Genomic DNA, 20,462 nt, shown 5'->3' on the forward strand with positions numbered 1-20,462 from the left:
TGGATATTACATCATTCATCAGTTATCACAAGATTATAAATGTTTAATTCAGACAATTTTACATCTGGATATTACATCATTCATCAGATATCACAAGATTACAAATGTTTAATTCAGACAATTTTACATCTGGATATTACATCATTCATAAGATATCACAAGATTATAAATGTTTAATTCAGACAGTTTATAAATTTTGATGAAAAAAAACAACAACCCTGAAAGAGTTTTCAGTTTCAAGTAGTTGGCTAAGAAGACAGCGTTTTTATTTTTAAGTAACGATTTACTAGTAAGTGGATATCAATAGCTACCTATGAGCTTTGAACCCTTGACCACATTTTTCTTTAATCATCAATTACCTTCGTATATAAAGTATGTAAGGCTGATCTTGGAAACCTTGTAACTCACTCTTTCACATTGTAGGGAATATTCAAGATATCATGTTATAATGAAAGTGATGACGGACAAACTTAGGTAACCGAAAATGTTCTACTTTTAAAAAACATTAAAATGACCAACGACACTAAAATGACCAACGACACAAACATTTATATTTTCAAATTTTCGGGACGACCTGTCTCTACCTCAGGACAAGACGTTTTACACAAAGCACTGAAATGACCAAAGTCCCCTAAATGCAGAATATATCAAAGCACAAATATACTTTTTACGGTGAACTTTCATCGATCTCTTTTATTACAAGACTATCATTTAATAACTTTTAAAGTGTTGCCTTAACAACGATGCTGATTGGATGAAAAATTCGTGTGATTTATTGATTTTAAAAACTATGGTCTGGGATTTCACCTGCATTAATCACTTGGGACTGCTTTTCTCTAGAATGCATCTTCCCCGTTCTAATTTTGTCTTCCAACTGAATACCAAACCGAGTACCGCATTCGGTACAGTTGACCATCCTTCCTTTTCTGTGTCGACACATGAACCATCATCGTCTATGAATGAGTCCCCTTGCACCACATTAACACATGTCGAGTCGTATTTTACCATTACCACGACACAACCACTGTTCAACGTCTCCTCCAAAACAATGCAGCATGCATCAACTCACCGCATGTCCCCCTCCTTCATATCTAAATCATCTCTTCACCATTGCACTTTTAATTTGGCGTCCAATCCATTGACTTCTTCACAGTAAATTTACCTAACCCAAACTCAGTCATTTTGAATGAAATGTTGCTGTTTTAATTGTTACATACATACATTCCAACGCGCCATTTCAAAAACTCTAATTATAGGATTTTGATGAAAAGTGAAGATACCGAACAGTGATCAATCTCATAACTCCTATAAAGAATACAAAATGAATATGAGAGAAACTATTTGGTAAATTATTTAAAAACACATTTAGATGATGCGATATGAATCTTACAATTCTTTTCTTAATGGCGGAATGATAGGGAAAATAGGACGGAAAACCTTTTCATCAATACATGTAAAGTAAGTCATATTACAGAGCAGTTCTTACATGAAGTCTATACTAAAGTGTATTGTAGTTTTATAAACGAACGATAGGTGTGTACGAGGAATCCAGAAAATACTATTATTATTTATGATAAAGGAAAGTTGGTGTTTACATCAATGATACTTCCGTTTAAACAATGTAGACAACTTCCGTGAATCAATAAAACATTACATAAAACGTAAAACTTCCGTCTAAAACATTAACAGCATATGGGAAAGGGACATAATTCTGGAAAGTGGGAACAGATTAAGCGGTGAATGACGTTACACAACTATATCTATTTGACACAGAGCTTGATATACACGCATAGTTCGAATTAAACCACTTTCAAAAACGCCAGGATGGAACTACAGCAGGGAATACTATTTCATCTAATGATTTTATACCTTTTCGTTACAAAAGGATGCAGCGAAATATGCGATGACAGGTATCTGGCGAATGAATTTTAATTTTATCACCATGCAATTGTGTGAGTGTCATATGGGAAACTCATTATCATATCAGAATAATTTACATATTCTATACTGTGTAGATGCTGTCTCAACTATTACAAACATCGAAATGGATCCTGTGTCGGTAAGATTTACTCTAGTACTGTCTTCATCATGCCAAATATTACGATCAAAGAGATTGAATATATTGTATGTGTCCAGTATTTAGTTCAACCTTTCTTTTGTAGAGTGTCCGCTTGGTACACATGGACTTAACTGTAGCGGAACCTGTGTCAGTGGATTTCATGGTAGATTTTGTCTGTCAGAGTGTGAATGTCCCGTTCATACATGTGACAAAAAGTATGGCTGTTTGGGGGACAAAGTCGACGGTAATGCGATGCAATAAAATGGTAGTTTCCAAAGCAATCTTTCTGATATGACAATTCTTACTAATGAATTTTTCATTTCGTTTTGCAATGTTCTTCTAATTTGATTTTGTAAATACAGTACTAGTACTTACTGAAATATGAAAAGAGTCAAATACATTTACATACAAACTGATAATCTGTGGACGCGAAGTTACAATGACATTCTTCCTAGAAACGTTGCAATTCTTTGATGTAAATATAAGGCATTCTGTTGGTTTGTTTTCATGCTGTAGAACGTAAGGGCGACAAACATGTCTGGACAGATGTATGGTACACTTTGGTAGGGTCCTTTACGACTTTGGGCATTGTCGGCCTCATGATTTACCTTAAGTCATGGTAAGAGTTTTTCTATAATATACTCTCTAAAAACAATATACAATGCGGGATCTGCTAAAATGATTTGACACTCGATTATCAAATATAATCTATTTCATGAAGGTGTTCAAAAAGAAGTGTTTCAAGTCAGGAGACTAACCAGAATGATATTGCTCATCCAGGTATGATATCTTTAGTTAATAATTCGAAAAACAGATCATTTAAAGTATGAATGAAAATGTACATTGTAAATATACTCTTGCGTGAATGAAATACATTGTAAAGGAATATACTTTCAGAACTGTCCAATATGTCGAACTTTGTAAATGGGTAAATAATAACCCCAATCAAACATACCAATCTTTAATGGTGAAAAGGTTTCATTTTCTACACAAAGAATCACGAAGAAAATCCTTATGAGATTTATAGAAACTCGTCATCCAGTGAAAGTGACGATGTGATTCGAGGACAAGCTACTAATTCAGATGACTATACTGACTTACGATTCTTCAGGATTGAACCAGAACAGTGCACTACAAGCAGCATGGAAGATGACACAAAGCCTCAGTTTCCTTCTAATGCAACCATTCCTGAAAACAGTCACCATGACGAAGATACAAACGATGCAGGCGAAAACAACGGTGGGAAATACAGCCATTTATCTCGACAGTCTGCATATAATCTATTGTCTTTTCGCCGTTATCATTCTGAAAAAATGTTATGTTTAGGGCTAGCAGATTCATCCGCAATGAATGGGCAATATTCAGATGAAGTTGTAGGTGAGTATGACTACATTGAAATGAATCATAACAAGGAAAGTCCACAGGAGATGGAGAGAATACAATCCGAGGAAGAAGCCGTCCGCCAAAGTCTGATAGATGAAACAGTGAACGAGTACATACTGCTATCTCAAACAAGGAAAGAGAGAGATATGCCCATGAAATTTGACATTGATAAAGAAATATTTCAGTTTAAAGTAAAAAGCAAGAGTCTCCCTCCAGGAAAAGTGAGTCACAAAGAGGTTTTACCTACACATCCATGGAGTGTGACGAAAGGCCATCGACATATGGGTAACTATGACTTTTCAAATCACTTAACAAGGAAGGCAATGACTCGCCGCTCTGAACAGAATATTTTGTTTGTTTCTTTGAAACATCACTAGCTACTAATAGTGAGGATTCTTTATCGTCCCCATGCCTGCCATAATATACTGCATTCCCGTTTAAAAGGTCTCATCCTGAATACCCACGACTATCTCTTCCAAACACCGAGCGTTTGGCGATGGAGCGATGGCCACCTATTTTACCCTTTAGGTTTGACACCGCTAAATAAGAGCAGTGCTGGAGCCCATGGTGATGAAGCGAACGCCTTGACATCTGAGCTACCATGACTGTCATCCCGGCTGGATATTTGGACTGACGCCTTCACCGAATCTCAGAGCAGTCCTTCACAATTCATGTCTAGAAATCCACATTCAACTTCAGGTGGTTGAAGAAATTAATCTGCACGTGGTAATGTTTACGATGATTGAATTAAAATACAACAGAACAATATTTTCTAGTCATCATATTTTTCTTAATTATTTCTGGAAAAAAGATTTTTTAAACATCAAACTTCACTTTCTTGAACACTGGTGGTTAAATATGTACCAACTTCTGTAAATAGAAAATACACATGTATATTAATGATATGAAAAGGTAAAATTAAAAACATTTTCTATACAGCCATATATAAAAAACTTTATAAGAAATGTTGGTTTTAAAATTTCGGATGGAAGAGTCATCATTCTTCAAATACTAAGATCCAAACATTTTTAAAAAATAAATTATAAAATTGGCATATATTTTCGTCCAAAAGAAATAAAATCATTTTCAGATAAGTTAAAAAGAATACAGGAGGAATAAAGATCCAATGCTAAGGAAAGGTGAAGATAACGAACAGTAATTAATCTCATAACTCTCACAAGCAATACAAGGTAGTGAATTGAGCAATCACGGACTCATAGACACACCAAAGGTAGGATCAGGTGTCTAGGAGGAGTGAACATCCCCTGTCGAGCGGTCCCACCCGTTGTGAGCCCTGTATTCTGATCAGGCAAAAGGAGCTATCCGTAGTCAAACACAGTGTGTCAAGTTTAGCCTAACAATCGGCATGAAACACGTCAAACAGCAGTTGCCCAATGATAGGCTGTATTAGCAAACTAGATCGGTATAACGACCAACGAGTTTGTGAAATGCTGACTTTAAACGAGACTGTTGAAACCCCTGCACCCTCAACTTATTTGTCAGTAGCCTGATTCAATTTAAAAACTGACCATACGCAGAACAAGCCCTTGCGTATAGAATCAGTCGAGAGATATAAACACCATATGCAGGTGATAATGTAATATAAGTTGAGAATGGCGAAACTGAAATCATTCCGTTTATTACAAAGTTGAGGCGTTAGTTTGCCGTTAATGTCTTTCTTCAATAAAACATCCAAGTATGAAGCTGAACTGGACGAACCTATGGTTTCTTTTATTTCGAGTTCACAGGGATATATAGAATGAACTTCATTATTGTTAATAAATGAAATCTTGTCGATATATCTAAATGTCGAATTGAAGGCCAAAACACGATAATTTTTCTTCTCACGTAGAAGTTTTTGAACCAATTTTGCATCATAAGAATATAAAAACTGACCGGCAAACAAACGACCACAATGCATGCCCATGAAAATTCCAACAGACTGTTAGAAGACCTGATTGCCAAAGACTACGAAGATATTGTCAATGAGGAACTCTAGCATATTTTTGATTTCAACTTCAGAGTACCTGTGCGTGGAATCAGAGTGATGTTTAACAAAGTAATTTCTGTAACGACTGATTCCTAGTTATGAATCTGTCAGTTTTCCATTTTTGTTGAAGTAGCAACTGCCTATGATGTCAAGAAGTCTAGTCTATATTTCATCGTGAAGAATGATCGTGTAAAGTGTTGAAAAGTCATACTTATCCAGTAATATATGGCAAGAAAATACTGAAGATCACAAGATTGAAAGTCGTTTTTCGTTTCAAGTGCCCCGCACAACGTCACAAATGCTGTCCATTCGAAGATACGAACAACAGTATATTCATTTGTTGAGCATTGCAGATGTCTATATGTTATCATATCACGTGTAAAGTATAATGTATAAATTAATGAATTAGATTCCATTAGATTAATCGTTTTTTTTAATACGAACACTAAAACTGGTTTTCAACAACCATCAAAACATATGTTTTATAATTCTCTTGACAATGGGATGCATTTTTCATAGTGCAGCGACGGTTATTTCCCCCTGAATAAAGTGTAGAACACAACACGTTGATTGCGTCATTATAAAGAACAGATAGATAGAGGATTTTGTATTCCATTATTCCTGAGTGTAATATGCTGGTTAAGGAATTTTGTAAAAAAAAAAAATGAGATTGATTGCATTTTGTGTAACGTCCCTCTCGAGAATATTTCATCCATATGGAGACCTCATCACTGCCGATGAAGGGCTGCACAATTTAGGCATATGCTCAGCACCTATGACCATTGAGCAGGGAGGGGTCTTTATCTTGCCACACTTACTGTGACACGGGACCTCGGTTTTTACCGTCTCATCCGAAGGACAACCCCGTTTAATCGCCTCTTACGACAAATATAGGGGTACTGAGTTCCTATTCTAACCCGGATCGAGTAATTACTGACCAATGGTATGCCTGTGTAATAATTCTAGTCATAGATTATACACTGTATCTGTGTGTCCCCTTTGTATATTTCCACGTTCCTGGGCATCTTTAGATCAGGTTATGGTCTTTAGGAGATCAGCAATTTTTTTTATCAATATTTTGGATGACCAAAACAAAATAAATATCCCAGAGTTTACACGTGCAACCAACGCTTATGATTATTATCTTTTCACGCTGTGGACAAAGTACGTACATCAGGTGTCAATGAACCGGACACATTAATTATATGGAATCCGTATCGCTAATGTAATCTTTCTGTTGAAATTTGTTTACTCACTCACGCGTGGTTCAGTCTTTTGAAAGTTAATGTTTGTGGAAATCAATTGATTCAAACAAACACACACACACACACACACACACACACACACACACACACACAGAGAGAGAGAGAGAGAGAGAGAGAGAGAGAGAGAGAGAACTGCTGCTTGCCCCTTTCCTTCCTACAACATACATTTTCTGTCTTCATTTCATTTCATTTTTTACGAGCAATGTTTGATGTAAAGGTCGCCCCTTTTTTGAATAGTGTTTAATCATATTGGAAAGGTAAATTTTAAGAAACCAATGAATTGAATTGATGGACCAACCTTCCTTCTACCACAACTACCATGATTTAGAACTTTGGGACTTGTTGTATGATTTTTGTTTGTTTTTGTCTGTCAATCATTTTCAAACAATCCCCCAAACACACACTTTTGAAACAGGATGTTATACCCCTGGTTATATTTAAATTATCACATGCTTTCGTTATGATTTTATTTACAGTTGTCTGTTATGTTTTTACCGATTCTTCCTGAATTTTCTATATCAATTTTATTATAACTTGGGCAGAATAAATATCAGTTGCGACTTATTTCCCCATCCCTTCACTCTGACAAAAACTACATTATAAAAAGTGTTCTCCATAAAATCGAAAAAACTAGACCCTGTTGTTATTAAAGATGTGATATAACTTGTTTTAAAAACTCGGTGTAACGGCATTAACTGCAAAAATGTAAACCATTGTTTATGAAACATTGCCGATGGCAATAAACATGTAATTGTGCATGTGCAAGTTTACTTTTCCCCCATGTGACGAGTTCAATGATGGGTTCCAATGTATAGATAAAAGTCGCGTCATCAATCTAAAGTTTTCTTCATGGGAAAAGAGTACCAATTTTTTCCCCATATAACTCAATACAAACCACAGGTGTTCTCGCTGTTTCACTATGGTGATTCCAGACAAGCACTGCCTAAAACCCACAAGAAATATTTAGGGTTCCGTTGCCTTTATAACTCAAATTTTAGCCCCTTTATAACCAAATGCAGTTACACACGTCTTTCAACATTAACTTCCAATAGTTTTGACTAGGCACATATTTATCATTTGTGAAGATTTATGATTATATTATTTATATGCATCTTATTCAAATAAAGACACCCCCTCCCGAGACTAACGATCTGACAAATCGATAGCTTTTTAAATACCATATTCACCTGCTATTCTCGATACTTTTAATTGTTTCCATGATTATAGAAGAAGTCATCATTTCGACTTTTTGTGATAGTTTATTAACAGTAAATGATATGTACAAACACATGGATAAACACAAAGCAGTTTTTATTTTGGTTGAAGATGTTTTGTGATGACACAGATCTTGAAAGTAAGTAACAATTCGAAAAATGAACAGTCTAATATGTTAGATACCGAATGGTCCGGGACTGTTCTGGGGTTTTTGCGCCTTATAACTTAAAGGTAGCAGAGGACAGTTTCGCACTATATGCCCGGTCAACTTTTTACAAAAATGGAAATACTCCATATTTGAAGTGATATTACATGTGTAAAAATGTATACAATAATTTTAGGATACATGTCAAATGTAGCTGAGTGCTTAGTAAAAATGTTGATACACAACATGTAGGTGTCACCATGATTCCTGTCATATAGATGGGTGCAAATACGAAATTAAGACAGGTGGTCAGTTGCTGAAGAAATTTCGGTGAAAACATGCACGGTCTAGCAAAAGGTCTGTAGCTGAGAGGGAAGGTGGATGCCCCATATGAAATGTGGATTTTCAAGGAGGACAGACAGGGTTCTTGATTGTACACAATGTCAAAATCCCCACTCTTGGTACTGTGATGTGATGGGGCACCTGCTCAGAGCATGTTTTGTGCACCAGCACCAGTATGTATAAAATACATGTAATTTAGGGTCATAATTTATTAACTACACCAATATGAAATGCAAATATTGACATTAAAGGGAAATATGATTTTTCATTAGTCTGTCATAATCTGACTTTGATTTATACTCCCTACCCACATGTTTCAGAACCAAAAGAACTGTCCCCTGCCACCTTAAAATATAATATTGAAATTAGGTTGTACGAGGGTTCTTCGATATGTAATATGTATTGTACCACAGCACGATAACACTTTACATGATACTCTTGGATAGCTCTATTCAATACCTTTTCAACGGTATAAACGGAAGCCTTCAGCCTCACATAGTTTTAAACTTACAGTCATTTCAATAGAGCCAGTCGTTTACCACTCTTGTAATAATAGTTGGGAAACGGGTTGATAATATTGAAGAAGATAGAGCAAATATAAAAGTTCGCACAAAACTTGGTCATTCGGTAATGCACATTTTTACTGAATTGGGGAAGTTTATGGTTCTGATAAGGTACCTTATGAGACAGTTCGTAAGTGGAGAGAAAAAATTCTGACTTGCACAGAGTCCGTCAGAGATGCAGCAAAATCCGGCTGACCTATGACTGTAACAGACAAGATAATGTCTCAAAAGTCAGGGAAATAATTGAACGTGATATCAGATACACGATTCATGATATTTCCAATGCTGTTGGCACATCGCTAATGTGGGTGCATTTTATTTTGAAGCGTATTTTGAAATTACGAAATATTTAGGCCAGATTGATACCGCATTTATTGACAGATGACCCAAAAATGGGTACGAGTACAAATCGCTAAACAATTGCTCAAAATGTTTCCCAAATTCAATCAAAGATAATTTGCAAACATTGTTACTGGTGAAGAAACATGGGTTCACTATTTCAAACCAGTAAGAAAAATTGGAAACAAAATATGGCAAACTAAACACGATAGAAGACCTGTAGTAGACATAAGAACCATAAGCACAAAGAATGTTCATTGCGTATTCTTCTCATATAATGGTACAGGTGTACAAATTCCGGTGCCAAAGGGCAAAGGTGTTACAAGTCGGTATTACCGAGATGTCATACTAAATAAGCTCAGGAAATATTATCATAAACGACGCACGGTGTCAGAATTTAGGTATGTTTGTCTACTTCATGATAATGCTCCATCACATGTCGTTATAACGATCTAGTTCGTCAATACAACTTCGCATTGGGTCAAATGCTGTCTGATGTGTTTCATACCGATTGTTCAGCCGTTCTTGGTACACTGATTTTGACTGCGAATAACTCCGTTTACCTGATCAGGATAAGGGGCTCACGGCGGGTGTGACCGGTCAACAGGGGATGCTTACTCCTCCTAGGCACCTGATCCCACCTCTGGTGTGTCCAGGGGTCCGTGTTTGGCCAACCATCTCTTTTGTATTGCTTATAGGAGTTATGAGATTGATCACTGTTCGTCATCTTCACCTTGCATACATCTGAGCTTGTAAAGCAAATTTAGAAGTCGGAGAAGGTTACCATCTTGCTAACACACCACACTCTCCAAATCTAGCCCCATGCAACTTTTTCCTTATTCCAACACTTCAAAAGTGCATATATGGTAGTAGTTACAAGTCCCGACAAGACCTTGGCTTAGCCATCAGTCAGTGTCTCAGAGGTCTACCTCAATCAGCGTGCCGTGACACATTTCAGAAATGAATTCAGAGATTGAAATTATGTATTTCAAACCGCGATGGATACTTTGAAGGGATGTAATGTTTATTTCACTATTTGAGTCGAATGCTGTTGAGATATCGTACAATACACATTACATATCGAACAACCCTCGTACACTACCTGGCAATGTCCAAGAAATCAGGCCACTGTTTACAATATAGCATTTGTGCTGTTTGTCATTCATATAATACCTAATCTTTTCGATTATTGCGTTTTACGAGAAGAAACAAATTATATTCATAAGTTTAGCCTTAAATTGTCGCACTGGACAAAAGCTATTATTATAAACACATTAGTAATACTGGGTTTCAAATTTTGAAATGATGAGGGAGCGTTTATTTTGTCTTTGGTCAGCTATTCTTTATGACGGATTGCTGTATAATTGCATTAGCAAAATCAGTCTAATTTTCAATACGTATAGATATCATTTTTGTTAAGTAAGGAACATTTAATCTGGAGCTCCAAGTGACTTCCTAATTATCAAGTTTTAATTCCTGTATATGCTATCAATAAATATAACTAATGCATGCAATTATTCAAAACTTGCTTTTAAATTCAATTCATATGCTCAACAATTCAAACATGCACTTTAAAAGTCCTTCCTCTGTGAAATATTATTTGTGATTTCCCGCTCTTGCGGGGAGTTTCATCTAGTTTTACAAATGAAAGAATCTAGAGTGTTATTAATTTTACAAAAATATAAATTGGAAATGACGACTGATTACTACTGCAAATGCTAACGTTTCGCAAGTTCTAATATTCATCAATAATTATAAGCAGAAAAAAGTATTTCTACTCATTTAATGTCTCTGTTTTCAAGCAAAGCCATGCAATGTGTCATAATTGCATTGGTACTATTTCCATATATTGGCCCAAATACATTATTATTAGGTATTTGTGATATAACCCTTTCACGTCGAAAAGCAAACTATTTGAATGAATTTCAGAAAAGAGATTGGAAAGGATTTTAATTAAGGGTGGAAGAACATTCTGATGACAGATCCAAAAGTCTGCACTAGTTTATCATTTCTGTATCCATTTCATGAAAACAAAATCAAGATAAACACACGATGATGAATCTCGTGAAACCTATAGAGAATACAAACTGAGAGCAGAGTAAATACGGACCCCTGGACACATCAGAGATAAGATCGGGTGCCTAGGAGTAAATATACCCTGTTGAACGGCCACGACCGCCCTGAGCCCAATATCTTGATCAGATAAACCGAGTACCGACAATTGAGATCATTAAAACGACCATAGAATTTGCGAATACTGTAAAAAAAAAAAAAAGCGTTCCTCGACGCAATTCTACACTGTGTAGGTGTGTAACGGAATGCCATATGATAATCAGGAAATGGAAAGATGAAATATTTGTGAAAACTGGGCGGTGTATACGGTGAATGACATTTTAGAAACATGTGAATTGTTTTTAGATGTGAACACAGACAGAGCTTGATATACACGTGTATTTCCATTCAAATCACCTTTATTAAGACAATGATGGTAAGACAGCGACGAATGGTATTTCACCTTATAGTTGTGTCTCTTGTCTTTAAAGCTGGATGCAGCACAACATGTGGTCAAAGGTATTTTGCGAATGAATTTCGATTTTGTCATATATGAATTATGCAAGTTTGACAGAAGGACTTTTTATCTTATTGAAAGTGTATTTGATTATATGTAGATGCTGTCTCAACTATTACAGACATGAAAACAGGTCCTGTGTTGGTAAATACAACACCATTATTCTACTCTAATTTCAAATGGGATAAATATTACGATCAAACATGTAAAATGAAACTTAAGATAACGAACAGTGATCAATTTAATAATTTCTATAAGCATAACAAAACAGAGAATTGGGCAAACACTGACCCCTTGATATATCAGGGATGGGATCAGGTATCTAGGAGGAGTAAGCATCTCCTGTCGACTGGTCACAGAAATGTAGTTTGTCTCGAAGCAATTGAGTTAAAAAATTGATCACTGTTCGTTATCTTCACCTTTTATATTGAACATACTTGCTTCCTTCATGGATTATAACATATTTCTAGAGTGTCCGCTTGGTACACACGGAGTTAACTGTAGCGGAACCTGTGTCCGTGGATACTATGGTAGATTCTGTCAATCAGAGTGTGAATGTCCCAGTGATAATTGCGACAAAAAGTATGGCTGTTTGATGGACAAATTCGATGGTTAGTAAAGTAATATTCCCAATATAATCATTTCGATGTATGTTTTCTTTCGTTTTCGGAATGTTTCTTTCCAATATTGTAAATTTATCACCAATTCTTGTTGAAAATATAATGCTAGGTATGAATCTCTCCGACAATCACACGAAATACGATAATGTATCCTAATGAACTTCGATGCCCCTTTCTTTTCTGAACAGATGTATTATGATATAAATCGACAATAGAAAGGACACAAATGATTTTGTGATTTTTATTTCATTTTAAGAGGGCACGAGTGATTGGAGAAATATGTCATATGCTTTGATAGGATCAGTTACTACTTTGGGCATTTTAGGTTTCCTGCTTGCCTTCAAGTCTTGGTAAGTATATTTATGACTATATTCGTTTACCTTCTCAAAAAGAACTTAGATAACGAGGAAATATATTTTTACAACGAATTGTGAAATATATTATATTTTTTGTAGGTTTTCAAAGAGAAACACTGCAAGTCAAGATTTTCAACAATATAACAATCGTCCAGGTATGATCAATTAAATCCCAAATAAAATGAAATATTTTAGGTTCCATTAAGATATCAATGGAAACGTGGAGAAGACTTCGAGAGAACTGTCCCTGATAAATAGTCTGCATCAAACTATATCAATACATCTGTTATATAGAATATGTATTCTTCACAGAAAACCAAGAGGAACATAATAATGAGATTCATAGAAACTCAACGTCCAGTGAAAGTGACGATATAAGACCACATCAACCTACCACTTCAAACAACTATACTGATTTACGATTCTCCAGGATGGAACCAGAGTATTGTAATAAGAGGTATTTTGAGAATGACATCGAACCTGAACCCCCGTCACTCAATACTATTCCTTCACATCCTCATGAGAGCAATGGAGACGACAATACCGAAAGAGAATATGAACACTGATCGAAAAATGTTGCATGTAATGTATTGTCTCTTTGAGGAAAAATACATTTTTATGAGATTGATCACTGTTCGTTATCTTCGCATTTCATTTTCAAAAATCATAAAATTTGAGGACATTTGATTCTCCGACAATTATAAAACATTATGAAACAGTATTGTGATGAAAAAAAAAGAGATAGAAATTGTAATGAACAATGAATAGGAACACCAACAAGGAGTACATAGCAAAGTTTCCGAGGAAAGATGTATTTGACCGAGTTTTATTAATGAAATGTGAAAAACTAGAACATATAGATAAACGGAAAGGTGAGAATGACGAATAGTGATCTCCTATAAGGAATTCAAAATCAAACGTTTGTCAAACACGGATCCCTGGATATATCAAAAATGGGGGCAGGTACCTTGGAGAAGTAAACATTTCCTATCGACAGGTCTCATCCGCTATGAGCCCTATATCTTGATTAGGTAAACGGAGTAATCTGTAGTAAAATCAGTGTGTAAAGAACGGCCTGAAAATTGGTAAAAACAACGTCAGGTGGCATATAGCACAATGACAGATTGTATTGACAAACTACATTGTTAAGGGTGCAATGGAATTTGCGAAACACTCTCTTTAAACGAGAATGTTGAAACTCCTGTAGCATCAACGTATGTGATAGTAGACTGCCCCGATTTCAAAACTGATCCTTTGCAGAACAAGCGTATCAGTAAAGAGACATAAACACAATACGCAGGTGATAATGGAACATTGCTACATGAATATCTGAAAAAATATATATTAGACATGAACTATGAACTGCTATTGCAAAACGACATAGTTCAAAATAATTTTGATATAGGAAAGATAGTCACCAACACGTTTTGCCTACATACCCGTACAATGTGGTGATAGGCAGCTGTTCAAGCCGTTTAACAATAAACGAGATCAACAAGTAAAGGTTAGAAACAGTGATCCATCTCATAAATCCTATAAAAACGCTAAATTGAATACATGGCAAACACAAATCCACGGACATACATGTGTCAGAGGTGGAATCAGATTATCCCAGTCGCTATACAGTGAATATAAAAAGGAGAAAGTTCTACATAGACGGAAAACAAGGCATGTGAAATCTCTCAGTAAAAGCAGCCTACATCAAGAGGTCAAATACCATCATTTTGATTGGAAGGAAACTGATAATAGAGTTCCGTTGAAGCCAAGATACGAATACAATCAAGATAGACGGACGAATCCGTTGAACAGATTGATCCTTATGTTGGATCCAGTACATTGTCAATCAATCTATTCAATAGAGACGAGGAATGGAGTGATATATTGCTTACTTTTTCTGTTGTTTGTAATACAGACGCTAAACACGGAAGATAACCCGAATTCTATTTTCTGATCGCGCAGTTGACCGATATGTAACCCCGTATTTGCATCAACCAATGCACCCTCATTTTAACCTTCCTTTACTGAAGTTGTTTTACTTTCAATATTCCAATTGTGATATTTTGAGGAACTAAGTATATAATTTGTTTATTTATCAATAAAGCAACCTGATACAACAAAGGTTTTCCTTTTGATCACTGTTTGCTGTTTTAGGTTGTTCATGAAAACAAATATGCGTACCATCTACCCTTCTGTGTTTACTAAACCAGCAGTGATGAAAGAATTCGATACGTTTCATGAGGAATGTGTTTTTGTTCCAGCCGACATACATGTAACTTGTAGCAACATTGTCGTTGTTTGTAAGGTTCATTTGTACAGCTGTATTTAAAACAGACTTGGCTTTGATTCCACATTTGGTAATCAACTTATGCTCAAGTTTACTTTTCAAAGAGAAAATGATGTTTCCGTTTTAAACACATTTGATATCTCAATCAATGTAAGAAATGGATAGGAGTAACCATACTTATACTGGATTCCAAAACTTCACAAAAACCCTTACAAACAAAGATACATTGCAGGATCCAGTAAATATTCTACCAAGCCTTATCTTTACTTCGTACGAACATATCAATTGCTGCAAAAGATAAACCTAATACCTAGGCACCTGATCCCACGTTAATTTTCAAGTGAACATTTGTGAATAATACAAAACTATAGGTAGCTTCATGGGGACATTTTGCGTTAAATATTTTTTTAACAATATTAAAAAAATTACAAATACTTTTACAGAATTCAACAAAATGTTTTGGGATTCGTATGTCCTTAACGAGAATAGTTTATACATGTTAAGGAAAAAGCAAAGATAACGAACTTTGCTCGCAAAAGAATACAAAATAGAGAGTTGGAAAACATGGATCCCTGGACATAGCAGAAGTGGGATCAGGTACCTATAAGGAGTTTAAGCATCCCCTGTCTACAGGTCACAACCACCGTGAGCACTTTATCCCGATTAGGCAAATGGAGTAATCCGTAGTCAGTGGAATGACCGTTAAATTTCAAGTTTCCTTTGAAACTCTTAAGTAGATAGGTGTTTGAATTATAAATGTTTAATTCAGACAATTTTACATCTCGATATTGCATCATTCATCAGATATCACAAGTACGGAAACCAGCTAAACGCTTAAGGATATCATGTCTAGTGATTTTGATGAAAAAAAAAGAAAAACAACCAACAAACCTGAAACAGTTTTCAGTTTGAAGTTGGTGGCTAAGAAGACAACGTTTTTATTTTTAAGTAACGAGTTACTAGTCAGTGGGTATCAATAGCTACCTATGACTTATGAACCCATAACCACATTTTTCTTTAATCATCAACTACCTTCGAATATAAAATATGTAAAGTTTATGTTGAAAACTTTGCAACTCATTCTTTCACATTGTAGGGAATATTCAAGAGATCATGTTATAATGAAAGTGATGAAGTACAAATTTATTTAACCGAAGATGTTCTACTATGAAAAAAAAATTAAAATGACCAACGACACAAACATTTATATTTTCAAATTTTCGGGACGACCTGTCTCTACCTCAGGACAAGGCGTTTTACACAAAGCACTGAAATGACCAGCGTCCCCCAAATGCAGAATATATCAAAGCACAAGTATCATCCTTTTTACGGTGTACCTTCATCGATCTCTTTTATTACAAGACTATCATTTAATAACTTTTAAAGTGTTGTCTTAACAACGATGCTGATTGGATGGAAAATTCGTGTGATTTCTTAATTTTAAAAAATATGTTTTGGGATTTCACCTGCATTAAGCACTTGGGACTGTTTTTTCTCTAGAATGCATCTTCTCCGTTCTAATTTTGTCTCCAAATTGAATACCAACCGAGTAGCGCACTCGGTACAGTTGCCCATCCTTTCTTTTATGTGTCGACACATCAACCATCATCGTCCATGAATGAGTCCCCTTGCACCACAGTAACATATGTCGAGTCGTATTTTACCATTCCCACGACACAACCAGTAGTCAACGTCTCCTCCAAAACAATGCAGCATGCATTAAGTCACCGCTTGTCCTCGTCCTTCATATCTAAATCATCTCTTAACCATTTCACTTTTAATTTGGCATCCAATCTATTGAATTATTCACAGTAAATTTACTTAACCCAAACACACAGTCATTTTGAATTAAATGTTGCTTTTTTTTTGTTACGTACATGTATTCCAACGCGCCATTTCTCAAACTCTAATTATAGGATTTTGATGAAAGGTGAAGATACCGAACAGTGATTAATCTCAACTCCTATAAGGAATACAAAATGAATATGAGAGAAACTATTTGTTTAATTATTTAAAAACACAATTAGATGGTGAGATATGAATCGTTCAATTCTTTTTTAGTTCTTTCTTAATGGTGGAATTATAGGGAAAATAGAACGGAAACGTTTTCATCAATACATGTAAAGTAATTCATATTACAGAGCAGTTCTTACATGAAGTCCATACTAAAGTGTATTATATTTTTATAACTGAACGATAAGTGTGTACGAGGAATCCAGAAAATACTATTATTATTCATGGTAAAGGAAAGTTGGTGTTTACAACAATGTAGAGAACTTCCGTGAATCAATAGAACATTACATAAAACGTGCGACTTCCGTCTAAAACATTAACAGCATGTGGAAAAGGGAAATAATTCTGGAAAGTGGGAACAGATTAAGCGGCGAATGACGTTACACAACTACATCTACTTCACATTAGATTAGTACACAGAGCTTGTTATACACACATAGTTCGAATTAAACCAGTTTCAAAAACGCAAGGATGGAACTACAGCAGGGAATGATATTTCATTTAATGATTTTATACCTTTTCCTTACACAAGGATGCGGCAAAATGTGCGATGAAAGGTATCTGGCGAATGGATTTTAATTTTATCACCATGTAATTGTGTAAGTGTCATATGGGAAACTCATTATCATATCAGAATGATTTACATATTCTATACTGTGTAGATGCTGTTTAAACTATTACAAACATCGAAATGGATCCTGTGTCGGTAAGATTTTCTCTCGTACTGCCTTCATCATGCCAAACATTACGATCAAAGAGATTGAATATATTGTATGTGTCCAGTATTTAATCTAATCTTTCTTTTGTAGAGTGTCCACTTGGTACATATGGAGTTAACTGTAGCGAAACCTGTGTCCGTGGATACTATGGCAAATTGTGTCTGTCAGAGTGTGAATGTTCCGTTCATAAATGCGACAAAAAGTATGGCTGTTTGGTGGACAGAGTCAATGGTAATACGTTGCAATACAATTGTAGTTTCCAAAGCAATCTTTATGATATGACAATTCTTACTAATGCATTTTTCGTTTAGTTTTGTAATGTTCTTCTAATTTGATTTTGTAAATCCAGTACTAGTACTCACTGAAATATGAAAAGAGTCAAAGACATTTACATACAAACTGATCATCTGTGGACGCAAAGTTTCAAAGACATTCTTCCTAGAAACGTTGCAATTCTTTGATGTAAACATAAGGCATTATCTTGTTTTTTTTTCATGCTGTAGAACCTCAGGACGACAAACGTGTCTGGACAGATGTAGGGTACACTTTGGTAGGGTCCTTTACGACTTTGGGCATTGTCGGCCTCATGATTTGCCTTAAGTCATGGTAAGAGGTTTTCTATAATATTCTCTCTAAAAACAATATACAATGCGGGATCAGCTAAAATGATTTGACACTCGAGTATCAAATATAATCTATTTCATGAAGGTGTTCAAAAAGAAGTGTTTCAAGTCAGGATACTAACCAGAATGATATTACTCATCCAGGTATGATATATTCAGTTAATAATTCGAAAACAGATCATTTAAAGTATGAATAAAAATGTACATTGTAAATATACTCTTGTGTGAATGAAATACATTGCAGAGGAATATACTTTCAGAACTGTCCAAATGTCGAACGTTGTAAATGGGTAAATAATAACCCCAATCAAACATACCTATCTTTAATGGTGAAAAGGTTTCATTTTCTACACAGAGAATCACGAAGAAAATCCTTATGAGATTCATAGAAACTCGTCATCCAGTGAAAGTGACGATGTGGTTCCAGGACAAGCTACTAATTCAGATGACTATACTGACTTACGATTCTCCAGGATGGAACCAGAACAGTGCACTACAAGCAGAATGGAAGATGACACTAAGCCTCAGCTTCCGTCTAATAAAACCATTCCTGAAAACAGTCACCATGATGAAGATAAAAGCGATGCAGGCGAAAACAACGGTGGGAAATACAGCCATTTATCTCGACAGTCTACATATAATGTATTATCTTTTCCCCGTTATCATCCTGAAAAACTGTTATGTTTAGGGTTAGCAGATTTTTCCTCCATGATTGAGCAATATCCAGATGAACTTGTAGGTGAGTATGACTCCATTGACATGAATCATAACAAGGAAAGTCCACAGGAGATGGAGAAAATACAATCCGAGGAAGAAGCCGTCCGCCAAAGTCTGATAGATGAAACAGTGAACCAGTAAATACTGCTATCTCAAACAAGGAAAGAGAGAGATATATGCCCATGAAAGTTGATATTGATAAAGAAATCTTTCAGTTTAAAGTAAAAAGTAAGAGTCTCCCGCCTGGAAAAGTGGGTCACAAAGAGATTTTACCTACACGCCCATGGAGTGTGACGAAAGGCCATTGACATATGGGTAACTATGACTTTTCAAATCACTTAACAAGGAAGGAGATGACAAGAAGATTTTGTTTGTTTCTTTGAAACATCACTAGCTACTAATAGTGAGGATTCTTTATCGTGCCAATCCCTGTCATAATTCACAGCATTCCCGTTTAAAAGGTCTCATCCTAAAGACCAACGAATCTCTCTTCCAAACACCGGGCGTTCGGTGATGGAGCGATGACCACCTATTTTACGTTTTAGGTTTTACACGGCTAAAAAAGAGCAAGACTCGAACCCAAGGTGAAGAAGCGAACACCTTGACCTCTGAGCTACCATGACCGTCATCTCGGCTGAGATTCGTCTTGGCTGGATATTTGGACTGACGCCTTCACCGAATCTCAGAGCAGTCCTTCACAATTCATGTCTGGAAATTCAAATTCAACATCAGCCGGTCGAAGTAATTAATGTGCACGTATTCCCGTTTACGATGATTGAATTAAAATACAACAGAACAATATTTTTAGTCATCATATTTTTCTTAATTATTTCTGGAAAGAGATTTTTTTTTAAACATCAAACTTCAATTTCTTGAAAACTGGTGGTTAAACCTGTACCAACTTTGTAAATAGAAAATACACATGTATAATAATGATATGAAAAGGTAGAATTGAAAAATTCTCTATACAGCAATATATAAAAAACTTTATAAGAAATGTTGGTTTTGAAATTTCGGATGGAAGAGATATATTTCCTCAAATAGTAAGATCCAAACGTTTTGGTAAAACAAGTTATACAATTGGCATATATTTTCGTCCAAAAGCAATAAAATCCTTTTCAGATAAGTAAAAAAGCATTCAGGAAGAATACAGATCCAATGCTAATGAAAGGTGAAGAAATCCAACAAGCAATACAAGGTAGAGAATTGAGCAAACATGGACCTTGGACACACCGGGGGTAGGATCAGGTGTCTAGGAGG

At 35.5% G+C, this 20,462-nt stretch overlaps 2 protein-coding genes across 2 annotated transcripts; both read left to right on the top strand.

Annotated features, from left to right (window-relative positions):
- Window positions 1-257: 257 nt before the first annotated feature.
- Window positions 258-4,195, top strand: LOC125664242 (uncharacterized). Its single transcript, XM_056142105.1, has 8 exons — window positions 258-1,910; window positions 2,016-2,059; window positions 2,163-2,303; window positions 2,576-2,678; window positions 2,781-2,839; window positions 3,035-3,298; window positions 3,386-3,727; window positions 3,887-4,195. Exons 1-8 carry the CDS (start codon window positions 1,825-1,827, stop codon window positions 4,045-4,047), a joined length of 1,200 nt encoding a protein of 399 aa, XP_055998080.1. The 5' UTR covers window positions 258-1,824; the 3' UTR covers window positions 4,048-4,195.
- Window positions 4,196-17,517: 13,322 nt separating this feature from the next.
- Window positions 17,518-20,199, top strand: LOC130051181 (protein draper-like). The gene is made up of 6 exons (XM_056152562.1): window positions 17,518-17,700; window positions 17,806-17,849; window positions 17,953-18,093; window positions 18,366-18,468; window positions 18,571-18,629; window positions 18,841-20,199. Exons 1-6 carry the CDS (start codon window positions 17,615-17,617, stop codon window positions 19,341-19,343), a joined length of 936 nt encoding a protein of 311 aa, XP_056008537.1. The 5' UTR covers window positions 17,518-17,614; the 3' UTR covers window positions 19,344-20,199.
- The last annotated feature ends 263 nt before the right edge of the window (window positions 20,200-20,462 follow it).

This window comes from Ostrea edulis, chromosome 1 (genome assembly GCF_947568905.1).
Source record: "Ostrea edulis chromosome 1, xbOstEdul1.1, whole genome shotgun sequence".
NCBI lineage: Eukaryota > Metazoa > Mollusca > Bivalvia > Ostreida > Ostreidae > Ostrea > Ostrea edulis.